The sequence below is a fragment of the Vidua macroura genome, chromosome 4, assembly GCF_024509145.1.
Source record: "Vidua macroura isolate BioBank_ID:100142 chromosome 4, ASM2450914v1, whole genome shotgun sequence".
NCBI lineage: Eukaryota > Metazoa > Chordata > Aves > Passeriformes > Viduidae > Vidua > Vidua macroura.
Window position 1 is genome coordinate 15815200 of NC_071574.1, and position 21645 is coordinate 15836844.

Below are 21645 nucleotides of genomic sequence, written 5' to 3' on the forward strand. Positions count from 1 at the left end.
ACCAATTCTAGTTCTCCTTGGTGGCTGGAAAATGAGTGTTGGAGTTTGGTTATTCACAAATACACAAACTTAGAGTTATTCATCATCAGTGAGGAAACCAACCACCTGAAAAGACAGAGGCATTTAATCTCTTATCTTCAGAGTCTGCCAGATTTGAATGTTGGTTAAAATGAAGTAAGAAATGTCTCTAATTGCCCCATACCTGAGGAGTGTTTCTCAGAGCACAGGACTGTTCTCAGAGCAGTCAGACCAATCCCTTTCCTTATCTGGCCCATGATGAGTATAAAATTACCTGTGCTTTTGGTGTTTCTGGGTCTTGTCTCAGCTGATGTCCTCAAGTATTTTATCTTTCAGTTCACAAAGTTACTTAGCTCTTGGCATGAGAGAGCTGTTCCTGTGTGGGGACTTCTGTATCTTCTCAAGTGCTAAATTTTGAGTGTTTAGTGGCTAAAAAGGAGGCGGGCCAGGCCAGATCACTTTTTATTGTCTAGTCTGGATTAAGACTAGTCCAGATGTCATAAGGAAATCAACTCACTGCTGCAGTTGGCCGAGCTTCTTGATTACTCTTCCGTTCTTTTCCCTCCCTGGAATCCCTGGTCAAAATTACAGAAATGCCTGAGAGATGCAGGGTGTTAAATGCTTTTGAAGATGCTACTCAGGATGTAGAAAATTGCCACCTCTACATGAGAGGAAGTTCATTATTTTAAAGAGGTGCTGGTTTTCTCACAGGACTGCAACACCAAAGTGGTGAAATATACTGAATATTTTCTTGACCTGTGAATTTTTAATCTTTGCTCAGTGATTTGTTTCCAGCCTTTTCTAATTGAAGTTCTGCTGGAATCACTGGGTTCACTGAATTCCTGTTTAATTTAGTTTTGATTCCTAATGAAGTCCCCTTCCATGTAGGAGAAATTAAAATCTGTGTATTTTAGGTTTATTTATGTTTGTGTGTACATATTTGCATAGTGCATTAACTGAATAATGTTTAGTTAAGGACACAAAGTTTTCAGTTGAATGGGAACACTGTTTAAGGGCAAGAGCAGCTGAGGATAAATGTATGAAGCTGTCAGGTGCCCTCTCTGAGCAGTGTTCTAAAGCAGATGTCACAGTTTATAATTTTGTTACATCCGTTAACCTTTTGCCCATCCTTACTTGCTGTTGAATGCTGTCATCACCACAGATTATCTCTGACTAAAAAAGCCCCCTTGGAATTCCCATTCTGGACTGCCCTGTGGATCATCTGGTAAGGAGTGTTAAATGTGTGATCCAGATGGCCTCCAAATTCCTCCCCAGGTGAGCTGTGCTCATTCCACTGCAGTTGGGCAATGGTAGAGGCTCCCTTCTAACCCTCTCCCCTACCCCAGGCTTGAGTTAGGACTTCAAAAAGGATTGTTAGTTTGCTGTAACTGTTCCGAAAGCTGGTATTTTGAAATAATGCACATATATATGTTTATACAGAAAAACATAATAATTTTTATTTAAGAAACAATCTTCTAATCTCAATAATTAATAGTTCACTGTCTGAAAGAGAGATATGGGAAATGGTCTGTGGAACAGTCTGAGGGACCACATTGCCATAACTATATTTGTTCATTTTAATAAAGAAAACTGAAGAGAGAAATTCCTTAAGGCTGCTTGTGCTGCACATGATCTGATGTTCAGTGCAGTTTGTTGTAGTTCTTTTTCTGATGTTCGTGGGTGTTGACCAAAACCATTGATGCTGAATACCCCAACTTAGCAGAGACATATTAAAAAGTGTATTAAAAAAAACCCACCTTGATAATTTCACTGCATAATTCAAATTCTTCATTCCTTAACTGAGCAGTTGAGTTCCAGTAAAGACAGCAAGCCAGTGAATCCTGCTTGAAGGCTAACATGACTACCTGAGTGTTGTATTTGGGTGTCTAAGCAAGCTGCAGGGGAACAGGGACAGTAAACAGGACTGGAAATTTCACAGATGAAATAGAATTAATGCCTGGGTATGGCTTGGAAGAACAGTGAGACTGTTTCTTTGGTTTGCTGGGCTCTTCAGATTAGGACTTTCTCAGTTGGATATTTCCTTTTTCGTTTTTTTCATTGGATGTGAATGCATTTCTCACCTGTAAAATACATATTTGCTTAATCTTATTTGAGGTCATTGTTCTGAAGTAATCACTAACATTGGTGGTTCTAATCAGGTTTCCACCTAACTTGAGAAACCGCTTTATTTTTGTGGCTCAGCTGACTCCAGGGAATGCAAAATACAGTGTGAAAATAGCAATTCATATGACCAGTTTGATTAACTGTCTCAAAGTTCTTATTAAATGTCTAGCTGTAGCCACTGAAATCTTGAAATCTTCAAAAACTAATGTATATATGGATTTGCTTCTTAATTGTTTTGTGTTTGAGTTTGGGAGATCTATGTGCTAAACTCTCTGTAAATCCTGCCTTAGAGCACCTCTGATTGCAGATGTCTCATGGGAAGCTGTCCTGAGTCCAACCGGAATGGGAGAATCTGGTATTTAACTTCTTAAGCTATGTTAAATTGCACTCGGTATTGTGATCTCAAGCTAGAGATGAAGAGGAGAAAAAAAATATGTCAATTCTGTCATGATGTGGTTTCAGCTCAAAATCCCATATGTTTTTCAATCATGGAATAGTTTTTCATAATCCTTGTATTAAGGTTAAATTTATTTTTATTGTGTTAAAAGCTCTGATTTTTTTTTTTTTTTTTTTTTTTGTTCATACAAAATCTGGAAGTAGAATGTCTAGACTTTGAATTATGCTAAATCCACTGCAATTTATCCCAGGATTATTTGTTTGGGGTTATTTGTACAGAAGTGCCATTAATGTGTTGAGCAGTTTGTTCTGGAACAGCAGGGACATGACAGTCAGCTGTAACTTAGGGGTGAACTTAACATTTGTTATCTTTGACTTGCTTGACTGTTCTGTTATTTTAATGAAAACAAAGTTTTGTTCAGAAAACAGATTTTAAAAACACCCAACCATAAAAATGCTTCTATATTTTATATAAATCACTATATATAAAAATGCGTTTATATAAAAATGCAGGGTGAAAATGGCATTGTTGTTAATTGACATTGACTTTACCTGAAACTTACCCCCTCTTAGTATGGTGTTACCACAAATTGAAACCATCTCATGAATGTTCTTCTAGAGGCAAATCTAAGAAGAAATTGTGGTTTATCTAGGCAAAATTGCTTTCTTTCACTTTGATTCTTAGTAACTCCTTCTTGTAAAGACAAGAGAATAGAGGTTCATGACTTGCCAGGTATTTAATTTGCTTTTCTTAGTAACTTTTGCTCTTAATCTCCTTGTTAGCGATCCATTCATTTTCTGATCAGAGGAGTTTTGCATCTGGAAATCTCCACAATTTCTTGTGAACAACCTGAAGTTTATTACTGCAATGTTTATAATGGGGTTTTGGTAGTCCTTGTCTGGCTGTAGATGGATGTGAGAGCCCTGCTGGATAATGTCACTTTCCCAGGAGCTTGTATCACATGGCCCTTGCTCTCCAGTTTGTTTCAGTGACAATTCTAAACTTCGTGCAAGCACAAACCCCTCTCCTTTGTGGACGCTGGCAGTAGTTTTCTATTAAATGTTGCACTTCAGCAAGCCTTCACGTGTGGGAGGAATATTTCTAGCATTCATTCTTTCAAATCTGTCTTTTCCTTTGTTGCCATCTTATTCCACTTGCTTGTCACAGGATGAGAGAAAGTTAAACTGTTCCTGTTTATCTTACAGGATTTAGAGTGGGACAGAGTGTGTAAGACTTCTCTTGGGGAACGCCTGCTTCCCAATAGTCTCCTTGAATGTGGAATCATTCTGATGAGAAACTGACTGGTAGCATGAATAATGTTTGCCTAGGCCGGCTCAGAAGCAAGGAAGGAAGTTAATTCTTACCAGAGATAGAGAAGGTAATATGTAGAGTTGTAATGAATGATCTTGCCAGATTTGCTGTCCGCAAGATCAGATATTTAATCTAAGTTAGTTACCTGGGCTCCTGAGACAGTAAATAGCAAAAGATGCATTGTCGGGGGCAGTTTATTCACTTCTGAGACAGATAGCAGAGGCCCTTTCCAGAGAGCAATTAGTAAGAAGTTTGTCCTAAGAAACTTGGTTGTTGCTAGCACATATGTGTTTTAAGTTGCCCACTGTTAATTTTGTGAAATCCTAAAACCTTTTGAGGTAGAAGATAAGTTACACGTCTAAAAGGTGTTCATGCTCCGAGTAGACGCTTGTGTAAGCACCTGGGCACTTGAATAATTTCTAAGCATGCAGGCTCCAAAGTTGAAAGAAAATAACAAAAAATAAGAGCAACAGTAACATTACTTAGGAACGTCTTTTAAGTAGTTTTACTGGAAATTGACACAAGTGCGTGAGAAATTTATATAATTTAGAAAAACAAGATGGTTCCTAGTTTGAATGTCATGTCAGAGCTGGCAGACTGTGTGAGGTAGTAAGCTTGATTTTTGGAGCAGTGAAGATTTTTGATAGTGGACAGTTTATAACAGCATCTCCAAGCCCGACTTTTTCAGGTGTGACACGTTGATGTGGAGTCATTGTTGCCCTCTGCTGGCATCTGCTGAAAGCTCCTAAGGCTTTCCTCATCGAGCACCATGGTGTCTGTGGTTGATTTCAGAGGGACACTGTTAATCTGTTTCAGACAAACTCAAGCCCATCCTTTGAAGGCAAAAGTCTTTTTCTTTAAAAAGACATGAGGGTGGGGGAGAGAGGGAGGAGGGTACAACTCCTACCTGTCATAGCTCATCTGCTTACAAACTGCTGAAAGCTTTAAATTCTCCATTCAAAAGCCCCCAGACATAAAAATGTCAGCTGAATTAATTCAATATTTGAGTACTGACAACTGTTAGAGTGTTTGAATTTTGGGGGCATGAATTAAAGGCATCGAGGGTCAGGAGAGAGAGGATCATATATCAAACTGCTCAGTGAAAACACAGCTCTAACACAGAGATTGTTGTCATCGTCCTAGAAAGAGTCCCAAAACGCCAGTTCACAAGAGAAAGAGTCCCAAAACCCCAGTTCACACAGCTGAGCTTTCTGAGAGATGACAGAACACCAGATAGAAAAATATTTGTGTTTACAAGTGCCTTGCTGGCCAATCTTCTGCTTCTGTCATTCACAGTTACCTATACAGAAATAAAAGACAAAAGAACAAAATAATCTGTCTACAAAGTAGAGGAGGGTGGCCATCATCTTCCCTAAATAATCATCTCACCTCAGGTGCCCTTGAATCTCTACACAATGCGTGGAAATGGAGATTTCATGTCCAGCAGTGCCTCTTTGTCAATATCTTTGGGATATCAGTGAAATAGTTTGGTTCGGGGTTTTTTTTTAAACTGTGAAATGTAGTTCGTCTTGCTTGCCTATTTTAGAAGATTGAGTATGAGTGTTAATAAGTGCTTGACATTTGGTCTGTATTAAATCTATATGTGCAGAAATACCTTTGTGAGCAGAAAGCTGTGCACTGACTTCATAAAACAGGCTTTGCTTAACTTGTGACAAACCTTTATTTGAAAAGACACCTTCAGCATTATGGTTGTGTAGAACAAAATCCATTTTGTTAACAGAAAATTTTCTATTACAATTTTTTCTACTGTGTTTTGTAATGGAAGCAGCCTGATCTTTGCTTTTAAAGTGTTGTATACAGGAACAGGAGGCAGTACACTCAGATTCCGGTGCACTGCCTGAAGAGTTAAAAATTCAAGTACATTTCTTCCAAATGACGGTGCTCAGAAACTCTTTACTGTTTGTCTCTGAACAGTTCAGTATCCACATTACACTAATGTGAGTTTGGGAAAATCGATGCCAAATGACACCAGTGTAATGGAGCATTAAACAAATACCTTTCAGATATGGGATGTTGCAAGGGTGATGCTAAGATTGTTCTGTTTCTACTTCAGTCATAAATTGGGACACAAATATTGCAGAAACTTTTGATTAACCAACTTCTAACACAGATCCAGCATTATAAAAGAGTGGATTTTATATTGTCTTGGATTCTGACACCCAGAGGCCTCTAATAACGACCAGATGTGAAATAGAAAAAATATTTGGGAGCAGTTAATGCCTAACCATAAAAGTGACCATGTGTAAATCACTGTAGAATGTGGTTTGAGCAAGGGCATTAGGTGTTTTCCTTTTGGTTTTATTTCCCCCAAGGCTGTCTGTGTGTGTTCATATATTGTAGTGCAAAATGAGTCAGCAAAGAGAAATATTTTGATCCAGCACTCCATCCCACTCAGGCAGGAATATTTGTAATTTTTCTAAAGTTTAAATCTGCTCTTTGAAGAGAAAAGCAGTTCAGTTTGAAAAAGAGCTGTGCTGCAAGGCCTTCATCCTCTGAGGGCACATTTCTGGGTCCTGATGCTTCTCTTGTTCGCAGGTGAGCGTCCTTACCAGTGTCCTTACTGTGACAAAGCTTTCAGCAAGAACGATGGCTTGAAGATGCACATTCGCACCCACACCAGAGTAAGTCCTGCACAAGGAGGAGTTTTTATGGTTGCTTGAGGATTATTTGTGACTTGTGTGGTGAAAAGTAATTAATTCCTGTTTGTGTAGAGCTTAGGCTCTGCCAACCAAGGTATTTTATGCCTATCAAAATAAGAGGCAAAGATTCAAGTCATTAACTTACAAATTCTAATTAGAACTCCACTACCTTCTATTTTTTTCTGTGTTTGAGTTCTTTTATGTTGAAATAATAGCTGTACTAACCTCTTCATTTAACCCATGGTTATTTATAGATATAAATTAATGTTGTTTACTGAGTAAACAGTTCTGTAAAGGCTTCACTGAGACTGAAACTTAAATATTGATTTGATTCTTACTGTGCCTGTAAAGTCCAGTCACTGTGAGCTTCTCTGGAGGCTGTACTTCATTAACTGATGGCAATTTTTTTATTTAACTTTTATTTAACTGGGAGCTGTTACAGCTCCCAGAGATCAGTGCAGCCTTGAGGCCAAACCAAGAAAATTCTGCATCTACTGGGAAACAGGAAAGGTGACATTTAACTTAGTAGTCTCCATATGCAAATAAACACACCGAATTGCTTTCTATATAAGTAAAATTTAAAACTATTTAAAATTCTACTGTTCTGTGTGGGTCTTGAGCATATTAACTATGAGGTCCTAGGTAAACTTGTTGCTTTTGTACCCCAAACTATACAAGTAATGAGTAATTTGTGCAATACTCTTGGTAGTTCATTGAGAACAGGCTAGTCCCATGTTGTTACTTGTTTCTCCCTTTTTTCTAGCTGTTAAATCACTTTAAGAAGTGCTATAAATTATTTTCTGTTGTTACTGTCCCCTCTTAACTGTGTTTGCACTAGGAGAAATTTCATGACCCATCTAAGTTCTGCATGACTGTGAGAGGTAAACAAGCTCTGAAACAATGCCAAATTCAGTTTTTTTTCCCTGATTTTTCATACAGTTTGAGTAAAAACAGCAAACACTCCCCAGCCTCTGTAGAAGAAAAATAGAGGAAAAAATAATAATATTAGGCTTTTAAAGTCTACAGTGATTTACACCAAGTGATGTTTTCTTCTAAGCATTTTTTAGCTGATAGGAAAGGGAGGAGTTAGGAAGATAACTTAGGAAGGTTTTAAGGAGTGGATATTTCTTTTTAATATATGTAGACACTGTAATTAGAGAGGCTTTATGTTGCACTAAGAACATAATAAAATTTGTTTTAAAATGTCTCAGGAAATGCTCTACTGTACCGTGGAGGCCAAATACCATCCTTAGAGGTACAAAGAACTTGATTCACACCAGATGTGATCCAAGTACTTCTAACACTTGAGATGTGTTGATCATCTACATTTGAAAGGTCACATTTCAGGTTTTTTTATTTTGGTGTGTGAAGGTGCTAAGAAGACTGCTGGTCATCCCCACAGCTACGCTGTAGGATTAAAATGTGCATGGTTGTTTAGACATGATTAGATTTTGGTTCTTTTTGTGGTGATGCTGCTCCTATCCCAAAACTTGACAGTGAGGCTCATTCATATTTGACTGCCATTACATGTTCATTTATTTCCACGTAAATATTTTTTTTTTACTTTGAAGTAACAAGAATAAGTACTGATAACATTTACATTAATAGTAATTTCTGAATTGAAGCCTATAATTGTTCCTATAATCTTGCATGTCCCAACTTCCCCTCTTCCTCACAGTTCACCTTATTTAATATTTAAGTAGAACTGGACAGCTAAAAAATCAAAGGTCATCTTAGGAGGAGGAGGAAAAAAATAGGTTGAAATTATTAATAAAAACAAGAGAAGAGAAAACAAAGTTTATCCCATGGATTTTCAAGCTAGAGGAAGGAATTATGCCTGAGTCTGTTCTGCAGAACAGAATTACTGATCCATGAAGTACTACAGGATAATAAGCTATTCTTATTTTATTGTTCAGGTGAGTAGATATTAGTGCAGGTACAAGGGAATAAATATGTATTTTAGCTGATGTGGAAGAACAGCGTGGTGAAGGGAATTGGAAAGGGAAGTGGGGGAGCAACAATGCTGAGAGGTAAATGGGGAAGACAACATTTGTGTCTTGGCAACTATGTGCAGATATATTTAATGTTAGTAGTAGGTTGATGCTTGTCAGGAATGCAGGGTACAGGAACCAAGCTAATTCCCCTTCAGCATAGAAAACAGCTGGTGGGCTGTTCAAGTGTGTCTTTCTTGAGGTGAAGGCTCGTGATCTGAATCCTGACTCTGAAGGAGATGTGTTTGAACTGCACCATGTAAGGACTTCTCCAGGGAAGAAAGAAACCTGTGCAGAAAGAGTTTGAGACCTCTGAGCACAATGCTAATACACTAGGACTTGTTCTGTGTTCCTAGGCTGTTTAAACAAAGATGAACTAAAGATTATGAAATAAAAAATGCACTGTTTGCCAAAGGTTTGGGTCCTTCTGTCAGTTCTAGGAATAAGAAAAACCACAAGTCACACTTGAAATTTCTCTTGTCAGTCATCCCCTGTTTTGACTTTTCAAAATGGTGTAAGGTTGTAGGCTTTTCCTTTTTTTACTGTTTCCTACACATACATTTTACTTGAAATTTTTTCTTGCATGCAGCATCATTATTGAAAGAAGAAATAGCAAGATATATAAATCCTGAAGGTATTTTTGTATCAGCTGAGCCTAGCAATGTGGAAATAAATACAACCATTATATGCTTCTGCAGTGATAAAATATTTTTTATTCATAAATATCTTGGAAAAAAAAAAAGAATCTGGTCTTTTGGCCAGAAAGTTTGTGAAGTAGCTTAAAAGTAATACTATTGCATTCACCAAAGATAGTAGAGATTAAATGTCAGTGTATTTTACCAGTGGGCTTAAATGGCGGACCTGAGGCTGGGGATCAGGGAGGGCTGCTGGAAAAATCATTGTAGAAAGTTGATTAAGGTCTGGCAGCTGCTAAAGTGAGCACAGCCTGGGTGGCCACAGGTGTCAGCTCCAGCTCTGGAGTAAACAGAGAAAGTAAGGCCAAACCCCTGCTGGCCAGGGCAGGGGAGAAAACACCACCCACCTGATACTAAAATGTCACCTGTGTATTGATTTGTTTCTATGAAAGTAAATGTGTTTGATTTATGGTTTGATGGGTTTGGGTTTTTTTTTTCCTTAAGGAGAAATATAACAGCCTAGGAAAACGTAAATGAGGAACTTCCTCAAGTTGTTGATGAAATGAGATTACAGACCATATCAGCTTTGACGGAGTTCCATGCACATTTCCAACCCTCACACTTCAGGAAACTTCAGCTCTTTCCTAAGGCTTTATTCAGTGCCTGACTAACATTGCAATGTTTAAGCTTAAACATGTGGAAAAATTATTCTATGTTGCAGCAATAGAATTGCTAGTACATGGAAATATGGCCATTGATAGGTGCCCAGAGTTGTTGTCATGTTGAATTGATGTTTTCATTACTTCTGTGAATGGTGATTTTATTACAGTTGGATTCAGTGATGGAAAACAGAAAGAGTCAAAGCTATTTGAAAATGACTTTTCATCACTTGATTTGAATATTTAATATTTACATATAACAGCTATATTTAATTTTTCTAACGTCTTTAAGAATCTGAGTTCCAGTGGGTGGAAGCTGCCAGCCTGTGCTTAAATGAGGTACATTTCTGAGATAATTTAAAAATTAGAGACATTTCAGTGTATAATTTTTGTTTCATGCATAAGTGCCTACTATTTTAAAACACATTAATATTTAAATACTTTTAACTTCCACAATATGTATGGAAGTTAACCAACCTTGAAATAATTTTGAGTTTTATTTATGAATTTCATGGGAATAGGGATAAATCATGGTATGGAAGTGAGGCAGTCTCCTCTAGAGGACTCTTGCAGGCAGTGTTTTTGTTCCCTGAACAAGAAGAGGTCCTGAGTTAAACAGGCTTTCCAAGGCACTCATTTGGAACTTTACACTGCCCCCTCTTTTTTTAACTCAGAGGAGTATTAAAATAGTAGTAAATGAGAAATAATTCAAGGACAATATTGACATAATTTCACTTCTGTGTTTCCCAGGAAATATTTGAACTTAAAGTTTGAGAAAGTATTGTGTGTTTTAGAAGCACCATAGAATGGTATTGTCAAAAAAAAGATTTTTTTGTGTACTAAATATAGACTTCTGTGCACATGACAGTGAGTAATGAAATCATATGATGTGTTGATTGAATTTGGAAGGGGTTTTCCATCTTGGATTTTATCTATATTTCCCTGTTGGTGAGATAGGGGTGAGTTCCCAAACATCTGCCTGAGGATGATGTCTTTGCCAGGGCTGTGGTTTCCTTGCTTCTGGAATCTGTGTTTGCACATAGAATGTGGAAGGTTTGAATCCCACTGCACCTATATTTTCACACTTCTTTATGTAATGTTGACTGATGATCACCCCTTCCTTGTAGAGTGAAAATGTACTTTTTCTATATTGATACTGTTATTTTCCAGGAGCAGGTGAACATCTATTGAATTTTCATCAATGCTGGTTAAATAAGCCCTCCTTCACTAAATTTTAGGGCCAGAAATAACCTCAGCAGTTCAAAAAATGGCAAAGAAATGAGAACTTTTCAGTTTATGGGCAGCAAATAGGCAGGACTGCCATGGAAAATGGGAAGTTAATGATATGGTAAGGCTCACTGAATTGCATATACTGGATCTTTTTAAAAAATGCACTTTTTTTTTTTTTTCTGGCAGGCATTTCAGAGAAGATGCATGCTTTTGTTTTAATTATAAATTTTATGGCAAAAAAAAAATTTAATATTCCTAAAACTGAAGTAATTGAGACCCGTTCTAAAAAAAACATCAGTCATTTAGAATAAAAGTCACATTTTGTTTAAATCTGCCAGAATTATTTCACAGTTATTTTAACAGGAAAATTTTTTGGCCTGTTCTAGTTGTTGGAAATATTTTTTTAAAGGATTTTAATTTTCAATGTGTTCTTGTAAAGTGATTTTTAATTGAGGCTTAATATTATAAGTTTCAAATCCCTACTGTTTCTGTAGAGTTGTAAATTCTTATCACCCTTTGTCTTCCAGTGTCAATGTTATATTAGTAATTTAAGTAGGCCTCTGTCTCTGGGTCAGCCACTTGCTGTAACCTGCAGAAACTTTCAGGTTCTAAGAGATCATTTTGTTAGTTCTTGAATTTTTTTCAGACTTAGAGACAAAACTGAAGTCTGTTAACTTGGGTTGTCTGTGATTTTAAGTGTAAGCAGATTTCCTGCATTTTCAGGTTGGCAGAGCTGAAGGATTTCCAGATTTCTCTTTGAGAGTAGCGAGCTCCTGGTAGCTGCAGACATGACTGGTGTATTTTAATGTTATCTGGCTGGTCATGTTTGTTCATTCTAGGCCACATTTTTCCATTTGCCTGATTTTTTTTCAAACCAATCTTTTTATTAACCCGCTGTTCAGGTGATAATGCAAGCATATAAATCATATTTAGTAACAGTAATACTGATATTTTCAAAATTTTCACATAAAACACCTTTTGAAAGAGGATAGTGTTACTGTATCAGTATCTCATGAAAAGACATTTTAAGATTTTTCTGTGAACAAGGAGGGCTTTGTTTTAGAATAATGGAAAGAAAAGAATTATTTATTTTAATTTTTTTGTGTTCTCTAGCATCACCATTATTCCTGTCTGTCAGTTTTCACATTTATATCACAAGTGTAAATATTTACTGTAATACAAGACCTGATAAGCTTTTACTTTTTTCTCTGAGCTTCTCTCAAGCTTCAGGTTTCAGCACGTTGAAAATACAGGCCCATCAACTTGGTAGTTCTTTTCTTATCTTGAGATATGTTTATTTGGTAATAATAGTGTTTAAATTATGTTTGTCTTGCTGTAACAGCTGAGCTGATGGAATAGTTCTAAATTCAGATTTAGAAAGTAAGTTGGCGAGACTCCTACCAAAGTCATTCACATTTCACCTGTGTAACCAATATTACCAGGTTTACAGAAACAAACAATACTACCAGGTTTACAGTGCACAAGTGCCAGCTTAGTGTACATAATGCATTTATATTTCCTAAGGGACATACAGGCAACTGCAGCAGCAGCTAGCAGTTCAAATATTCTGCATTTGAGTATTTTCATGTGCTGTGCTTGCAGGACAGTCTGAGCACACTTTGTGTCAAGCTGTTGAAGGTGCATCAAGTGTCCTTGAGATTTGTCATGTTCTGAGTGAGGTCTTTCTAGTGCAAAGCACAACTTGCTTAGAATTCAAGGTGTGATTTGTGATTCAGCCATCCACAGACAGAGGAGTGTGTACTGCAGGCACTGCTTTATTTGATGGGTTTTTAAAAATGTTTAATTTCTCTCAGTTTTAATGGTGGAACCCACCAGACATGGGAGCTTTTAGGTCAGCATGTGTCAGTGTTACAGCAAAGCACCTTCCGGAGTACCATTGGGCTCTGCTTGGCCTTTCCTTGTTCAGGGATAAGAAGGTTGTAAATCCTGATCTACATATTTCTATTCATACCTGGCATGCTTAAAACTGTGATGTTAAATGACTGCAGTATTGGCCACATCCTGTCTCTCTTGCTCTCCCTGCTCCCTTCCTCATTTAGATGGTCAATAAAAGAAAACACATAGAATCCTTCAGTTTGGCTACCACCATAGCCATGGCCTGGCAGATGCTTCTTCAGCAGAGGACAGATTTATAGTACCAGCACTTGCTAACTCCACTGAAGTCAGCTTGGATCCTCTTCCCAATGAGCTCCTGTTTTGCTGATAGCAGGTTTTTCCCTTTTTTTGATGTTTTAAATTTGTCCAGCTTTTTTCTCATCTCAGCCTTGGCCCCGTTTGTCTTCTCGTGATGGCATTAACTTTTTCAGACCTCTTACCATGGTTTTTATCTTTTTTTTTCCTCTGCTCACATTTAAAGCAGTGATTATGCTAAGCAATCACATTTTCCATGTTACAAGTGTTGCTTTCTCCAAGCATTGTGCAGTGGAAATTTTACACGAGGGGGAGAGGGAGCAGAGAGAAAAGGAGAAGCGCAGAATGTTTTGTTTTGAAGAAATTGATCTGTGAGGATGATGTCTTCTTCAAAATCAACAACAAAAAAAGTCTTTTTCTCTGGAGATTAACTGAGGGCCAGGTTTTGCTCTGGACAGCACTACTGGTTTTCCTGAAACAGATAAAGATGTGAATGGAGGGCAGCTTCACTCAGCAGAGAGGAGGCTGATGTGAATCAGTCATGTCTGCTGAAGTCACTGGAATATACAGATGGAAGGGATCTAAAATTAGATCAAAGACAGCTTTGGATGTGTTTCATGCACTACAGATGTGAATTTCAATACAAATGCCAAGGGGGTGTTAGATACACCATTTTTGCCACAGAGAATAATACAAATATAAAATATAGAACAGCCAGACATAACCTGGGAGAAGATAATACAGCCCAGGTTTGTGACTCCAGCTTCTCAGAGTTTAAAATGGTTCTTTGTTCAAAATAGAATCCTGAAATCCATTTAGCACTGGAATGATTATCAAGTCAATTCTTCAGATAGCTGAAGACTAAGATAATAAAAAGGGAGTGAGTCCACCTGGTGCAGTTTGCAGTAGTGAATGCTTTTGTAGGTGTTTAAGATGTGCACATCGTATAGTTCACTTTGCACTTTCTGGGGAACAATCTCTACAGAGAAAGGCTGCTTTTGGAGAACTCACAGAAATGTGGTTTGTGTTAACCACAATGCAAAACCAATTAAGGGGTTGCTGCAGAAACCTGCTTTTCACATGGTTTATTTGTACATTTCCCTTAAAAATGCAGACTCTGCTCCATGAAGCCTTTAGTCAGGTTAGCAAAGCTCCCTGTGACATGAACTTTTTGGTCTAGATGATAATTTTTTTTTTCTTTCACAGATTGATACAGATCTTTTTTAGGTAATTTGTTAAGTTTTCCTGTCTACTGAAGAATCATGGAAATAACACTGCCTTTTCTAGGAATCTTGATGGGAGGAGACAGCAAAATGGAAGAACCCCATCTTTGCCCCACTGTGGTCTCTGGACCTGCCCTAAAGAGAGAGACTAGGACATACTCAGCACTGATTGATAGTGCACTGTGTTAGGTGTATGGTGAATGCTGGTGAATCCTGGCAGGATTCAGCAATATATGGAGACCTGATGGTTCTCAGAGGCTGAGAGTAGGAGTTCAATAACCAGACAGCTTTGTTGCTTCAATGCCTCAGTTGTTCCATCTTGCTTATCCTTGGATCCCACATCATCTCCCCAAAGAACTTGATTACTGCCTATTATTTGTTAATTCATAGATCTAGCTGCTTTTTTTTGCCTATTGATTTATAGTCATTGCTTTCAATTTAATTTAATAAAAAGTGTTTACTTTTCTTAAAATACTTTTCTTCAGAACTTAAGCAGTACAGAATTAGAGACCAAGGAAAAAGTAGAACAAGAGTGAAGGAAGTCTAGTTGGTGCAAAAATAAGGGTGCCTCTAGAAGATGAAAATATTAATGAGGTCATGTGTAGTGCCATAATGCTAATTCTTGCATTTAATTGATTTGTTGTTTTTATTTTTTTTTTTGGTTTTGCATTGTAATTGATTTCTATATAGTTCTTTTGTAACTTTAGTGGAATCAAGGCGGAATTCCACCTCTATAAATTTCTATATGAAGGAAGACCATCAAAGAAAAAATCTTTACATAAGTGGGTTTCCTTATTTATCTCTAATTATTTGTTTCAGGTCAGTGAGATTGCAACTTTTCTAACATCATGTTTTACAGTAGCTGCTAACCAATAGTTCTAATAAAAATACAGATGGTTTGGTTGCCATCTGCACTTCTTTTGAGGTTCTGCAATGAGTATGTGATTAACCTTCTGTCACCACTTTTCAAAGTAAGTTTTTCTGCTACCACAAGCTTTCCTTGTACCTCCTCTTCCTCCCTATACCTCTTCCCCTGCTTAGAAACCTCCAAACAAACTTGAAATTTTTGTGGATAATCTTACTTGTCTGTATGCTTTAAGCATTTGTGGAGGATAAAGGAAAGAACATTGGAATTTTATGTTTCTGTACCTTTCACGTGACAAAAAGCAGACTCCCCAAATGGCTGGGTTTGAAAGACTGGAACAGATAATTAATTCAAAAGTGGGTGCTGAAGTGGAAACTGTCAGGCCACAGCTTTCCCAGCTTTCACTTAATAATTTGAAAGTTGTTTTCTGTTGTTTTCACTGACTGTAATACCTTGGAGAGAATATAAAACTTGCACCATCCAGCATAGAATTCCGCTCCTTTAATGACCTGGGCTCTGTGTTGACTTACTTTCGCTCGCTGTTGTCATTGCATGCAGGAAAAGCCGTACCAGTGCTCGGAGTGTAACAAGGCTTTCAGTCAGAAGAGAGGCCTGGACGAACACATGAGGACCCACACCGGGGAGAAGCCCTTCCAATGTGATGTGAGTTCCTCTCCTCCTTTCCCTTTGTCTTTTCAGCCTCAGTGCGGCAGCAGGATTTAATTGCAGGGATATTGTGGCCTTGCGCTTTCTGCTTGTGGCATAGTTATACTTCACAGGGCTTGGATTGCCCAAGGAATGAAACACCATTCAGGGAATTTCATGTACCCTCTTTGCTTGCCAAGAGCCACACACACACGTTCATTTTATGGTTTTGGACCCCATGAGAGTTATTTTCACCATTAGTAATGCAATTTGGATTGTACCATTTACAAATTCATGCTGCTTGCATTCCTGTATAAATTGTATGACAGGTTAATAGTTGGAGATTAGCTTGTGTGGGAAAAGGGATTTCATTTATTACATGGAATCTCAATGCTTCTGATGTTGAATCATATGAGTATGAATTCAGAATTGCTTGTTTCTGGTGAAATCTGGTCTGATATTTTCAACATCAGCTCACAGCCTCCTGTTTCTCAGTGAGGAAATCCGGGATGCTGTGCACGCTCGCAGGGCTAAAATGCATCGTATCCTGTGACAGTTCATAGATCACTGTCAGATACCCTTCATGCAGCCTTGCCCCCTTGTATGCAACATCTCTCAGCTTTTGGGAGATAGGTGAGAAGGCTGAATGTGCAGAAACTGTTGGGGAATAATGTCTTTCAGATGCTGAAATTGTTGCTCAAGGATTCAGAGGAAGGCATCAGAATGGGTGTAGAATTAGTGTAGGTGTTTTGTTTTGTGATACTGACTCTTCATGAGGCAGTCACAGGGGAGTGCCAGCTCTCAGTTATATCCTAGATGGCTCAGTCAGAGCAGCTGTAAATTTGCTCAGAAATTTATATAATTAGATGCAAAATTAGAATAACAGCTTGGCAGGAAAGTTTCAAGGGTCTGTTAACTGTTATGGTTTTTAATGAATGATCTGATGTCATTTCATTGAGAATAAAATATATTAATTTCATGAAGAAGTTCAACTAAGACATTTTGCTGATGTCTACAAGTTAGGAGATTTGCTGTATTCTTTTGGGAGAATCTCAGCCTGGTTCTGGATAGTACCTTGAGGATTTCTCTAACTCCAAATCATTGTCAATAACTTTTTCAGCTTTCAGATTGTTATACTGTTTATCTGCTCTTGGCCAGCTTGCAGTGTAAATGCAGTTTTTCCCACACTGTGGATCCAAGATTCACTGCTCTTGGATTCAGAGTGTGCTTTTGCAGTCTAAGTTGGTATGGTGGTTCTATTTTATTATTTTTCCTTGCTTTAATTGGAAATAGGAGCTGTATGAAAGCATACTTCCCTGTTTCAGCTTTTCCTTCAGTTTTCCTCATGAATCAAGTAGAGCTGTACTTTCTCAAACCATAGCATTTCTAGAAGAAGCTGTAATCCGTGTCTAGTCCTAGTCCTTGAGAATTGAGAATCAAGAATTGCTTGAGAATTTTTCAGAGTGTACCTTCACTTATGGGTCATATTTTTTGCACTTCAAGTTTCTGCCTTTTTTCACCAAAATCACTTTTCAGAAGAAGCCTTTTGCTGGCTGCACACTGCCAGAGGCAGCTGATCTTTTGGGGTTTGGACATAACAGCAGTTGCCTCCACTGTTCATTCCTGCATGCTCCACTCACCCAAGTGCCCACCATGGTCTGTTGCTTAATGCATGCTTGGAGAGGGTTAAAATTTATGTTTTCAATAATTTCTCCTTATTTCACCTGGTCTCCTGTTCTGCACATGCTGGGGACACAGTAAATGTCGCCCAGGGCAGCCCATTCCTCCAGAGCTGTCTTGCACATTGCATGATTCCAGATGTTTATGTAGAAGTTACAGGAAAACCAGTAGTGGACAATTACAGACAAATGTCCCTGTGGGGGACATTTATTGTGGGCTACCCAATACTAAGTTTCCTTTTTACACGTGAGTATTTTCACCTACAATTTTTTATTCTGCTCAAGGTAGCTGTAGATGCTGTCATTATTTTTCATATAATGACTTGAGTGGTAATTTATGACCACAACTTCCACGAGTTCTTATCTCTGGAATACCACATACCAATTCTTTTAGTCTGTATTTTTGCTTTAAATAGATTTTTTTTTTCCAGAGTCAGAAATAAAAATCATGTCTTCTCTTCCTGTCTCACTCTCCTCTCTCTTAGGCACACAGAACAGAGTCATTACGTTGCAGGATTGAGTTACATGTGAAACTAATCCTTGTACTCTGTTTGAGGAAGGTGCTACAGTTTATTTATGTGTCTGTTACTGTGTCTTATCAGTCAGCAAAAGCATTTTCAGACCTTAATGTCTCAAAGCTCTCACATCCCACAGATCATAGTGGAAATTGAATATTCCCATTTTAAGATGGCAATTCTAATACATGTCACCTAGAAAAGTGAAAATAACTGAAATATGGAAGTAGAAATGCAATTTTTCATAGAAAATTAGATGTCTGTCCTCTTCAGACCAGCCTGTTTTTTACTGAAAGGCCAATTGAACTTCAGTTTCTCAGAGACAATAGATTATTTTTGGGGGGCAGAAAGGTCAAGTACTGCTGGTCCTGGTTTCTTTCCAGTACAGTATTTCCTTCCACTCTGCCCCTAGTTGACCTTACACTTTCTTTCAAATGTCAGTCTTTCCGTCCTCCCTACCTGGTCAAAACTTTGATAATTTTGAAGAGATTGATTAGAGCTCAAGTGCACATTAGCAAGAGTGGTTGTAAATCTGTAAAATATCAGTCTTGCTTACGAAATTGATATATGAAGCAAACTCTTAAAAAAAAATCCCCAAAACTTTTCTGCGTAAAAACAGTGCAGAATGTGCCATACCTTTAAAAATCCTGTGCATTCCGCATGTATTTTTGAAGAAGGAAAGTAGCACAATGTCTTAGAGCCTTGGGGGAACAGGAGGACACATTACATTGGTCATATGAGCAGAATGAATGAAAAAATGTATTTTGAGGCTGTGTTATAAGCTGTTTATTTTAGAAATGAAGAGATGTGTGTAAGATACACAGAACACACACACATCTTGTAAATGTGTATATCCCTGATTGGCCTCCTGACTCTCAAGAAACATGGAGTATTTACGAGTGTGTGACACTTCTGACACACTAGAATTTCTGGCTGCGATTAGATAAATGTTATGGGTTCCCTTTGTGTGCTCTGTGGACAGGAAACAGAAACCTGGGTTTGGCAAAAGCAGTACTCAGAGCTGACCAGTGGGTGCTGTAATCGAGGTTCACTGTCAGTAACAAAGGGGTGGCTGTTGCTTGGGTCTCAAAGAGGTTTATTCAGAGATTATTCACTGGGGGAAAAGCTGGAGAGATGCAGTTGCTCTATGAAGGTCTTCAGCATTACGTCATGTTTTATGGCACACAGTGTGGGGAGAAATTATTTTGGGTACAAAACTTGCCTCTGGCCGTTGCTGTTTTATGGTCATTTAATGGTTTAGCCTTAATTGGCGTAAAATCCATATGCTGGAGGTCGAGATGATCTACTTGGATAGTGAGTTCTTGTTGTTGTGGTTTCAAAAGGAATCAGTCATCATTCAGCATTTGCAGTAGTTGGGTGCCAATATAAATTTAAAGCTTTGTTTTTCTCCAGAGGGATTGTCCTGGGTTCTTTGAGTTTTTTTCTGCATGAAAGAGATATTGTCTGGAATGAAGATGGAATTTTAAGAGTGCAAGTGTATAGATGTTCATTCTTGTTTAATTATATGACTCTTATCTCTTTCATTTGTCAAATCAGCATCTGTTTCCTTTTTTTCTCCATTTCCCTGTCAAATTCATATTACAATATTTCTTTCCGTGGTATGCAAGTGTGACAGTGTAACTGCACAGTTTCAGTTGAGTTGGTGTCTTGTCTTAACTTTTAATTCTAACTTTCCTTTGCTGAACTTGTTCTTTTAACCTTTTGTGTTTTTCATTTTAACTTCAGTACAGGGGTTTTAATAAAGGAGTGGCTTTAGTATGGGCAGAGTCCCTTGTGCCTCTATCCATCTATTCCCACGGCAGAATGAACTGGACTGCTTGGAGTACAGTGGAGGAAGGAAAGCAGCACACCAGATAATAATGCAAAGGAATTACACCTTCATTTACCAGATGTCTGCCATTTTCTTGGCCAGGCAGAGAAAGGCTGGAACAACGAGCTTTCCTTTACATTAGTAATTAACCTTTCTTGCAGTCTTCAGAACTTCTTCATTCTCACTCCTCCCTCCTTGTAACTGAGCAATTGGAACTGATTCTTTTGGAAGCTGCAGGTGTCATTCTGGAGGTCAGGAAGGAAATATTTCATTTGAACTGATGGATGGATGCTCGTGATGTTTTGTCACAATTTTTGCTGCATCCCAGATGGAACAATAGCTTTAAAAAAACCTGAACAAAGCACCACAATGTTACCAGGACACCTCAATGTGTTGGTATTTTGAAGATTGAGTATTTTTTAGACAGACGGCATCCTTGTGCCTGTGGTACCACTCCTAATATACAACATAAAAAGATAACCAGGCAGAGGAAAAATCTTTCAGGTACTCTCTGAAGGGATTTTTCTTCCAAAGACCAGCTCATTTAAGTACTGCAGGTATGTGTGGCTGTGGCCTCAGTGATGTAACCTTAGGAGTGTTATACATGCTTGAGATTCTAATACTTGCTTTGACTTTGTCTTGTCTTCACTGCCTCAGGTTTGTGACCTGTCCTTCAGCCTGAAGAAGATGCTGATCCGACACAAGCTGACTCACAACCCCAACCGCCCCATGGCAGAGTGTCAGCTCTGCCACAAGAAGTTTACGAGGAATGACTACCTCAAAGTGCACATGGAAAATGTCCATGGAGAAACTGACAGCTAAATATGGCCTCAGTGAGAAAGGTGGATCCAAAGTGGTGCATTTGTACGTGTACAAACTCCAGACTTTCCACCTGGCCAGTAAGCACAATCAGGAGAAACAATTGTAATGCCTTCATGTGTTATTTTCCCAATTTTGTTGAAAATACGTTAGTAGGAAAAAAATCCCCAAGACATTCTGATGTAAACCAGCTTGAAAATAAAAAAAATGAAGATACAAGAACTTTGGAAAAATCTTATCCTCATTTAAACAGAGAAGCTTTAAGCAAACTTTTCTTTGCTAATGACATCCTTAGAAACTTAGATATTAGTAGCATTGCCTGGAAATCCTGGACACTTGCAACCAAACTCTTGGCTGTCTGCAACTGTATTTCTGTATCTAACTACAAGGCTCCATTAAAATTATTTAATTTGAAACCTCACAGAATTGGTCATTCTAATTGACTGCTGATTATATCCAGGCTTGCTTTATTCATATCCGCATTTTGTTGTAACACAATTTTGTCTTATTTTATTTGCAGCTTTCTCATTACTGTATGAAACTCATTAACTTGAATTGAGTCTTGAGATGCCAAAGTGTGTGGGTAGAGAACCGTGGAAATCTGTCAGTGTTCAGTATTCCTGTATGAGATTGAGGAGGATTTATTTCATCTGGTTACACGAAACAAGGCTGAAGTGAAAATTTTGAGCAATTTAGTTTTAAATACTGTATCCATAGTCATCACTGTGGCTGGCAAGGCAAGCGGAAAGACATCTGAACAGGGTGGCTTGAGCAGCTAGAATTGTTGAATTTACATGTGTTTGATTTCCTGGTGAATAGCTGGTTCCCACAGTGTTTCTTCCTGCTGAATCAGATGCCCTGGATTTCTTCATATCACTTTCGTATCACTTAA

General features: G+C 38.1%; 1 protein-coding gene across 3 annotated transcripts in view; it reads left to right on the plus strand.

The window, feature by feature from the left end:
* Window positions 1-21179, plus strand: part of PRDM5 (PR/SET domain 5) — a 60055-nt gene extending 38876 nt beyond the window's left edge. For 2 of the 3 annotated variants that reach the window (XM_053976460.1, XM_053976461.1), the window contains exons 14-16: window positions 6407-6492; window positions 15823-15927; window positions 20592-21179. In XM_053976460.1, coding sequence (XP_053832435.1) covers window positions 6407-6492; window positions 15823-15927; window positions 20592-20756 — 356 coding nt within the window. In that variant the 3' untranslated portion in view covers window positions 20757-21179. Of the gene's footprint in view, window positions 1-1180; window positions 1294-6406; window positions 6493-15822; window positions 15928-20591 lie in introns of those variants that run through there. The other variant, XR_008436908.1, reaches the window with a different exon arrangement.
* Window positions 21180-21645: the final 466 nt, after the last annotated feature.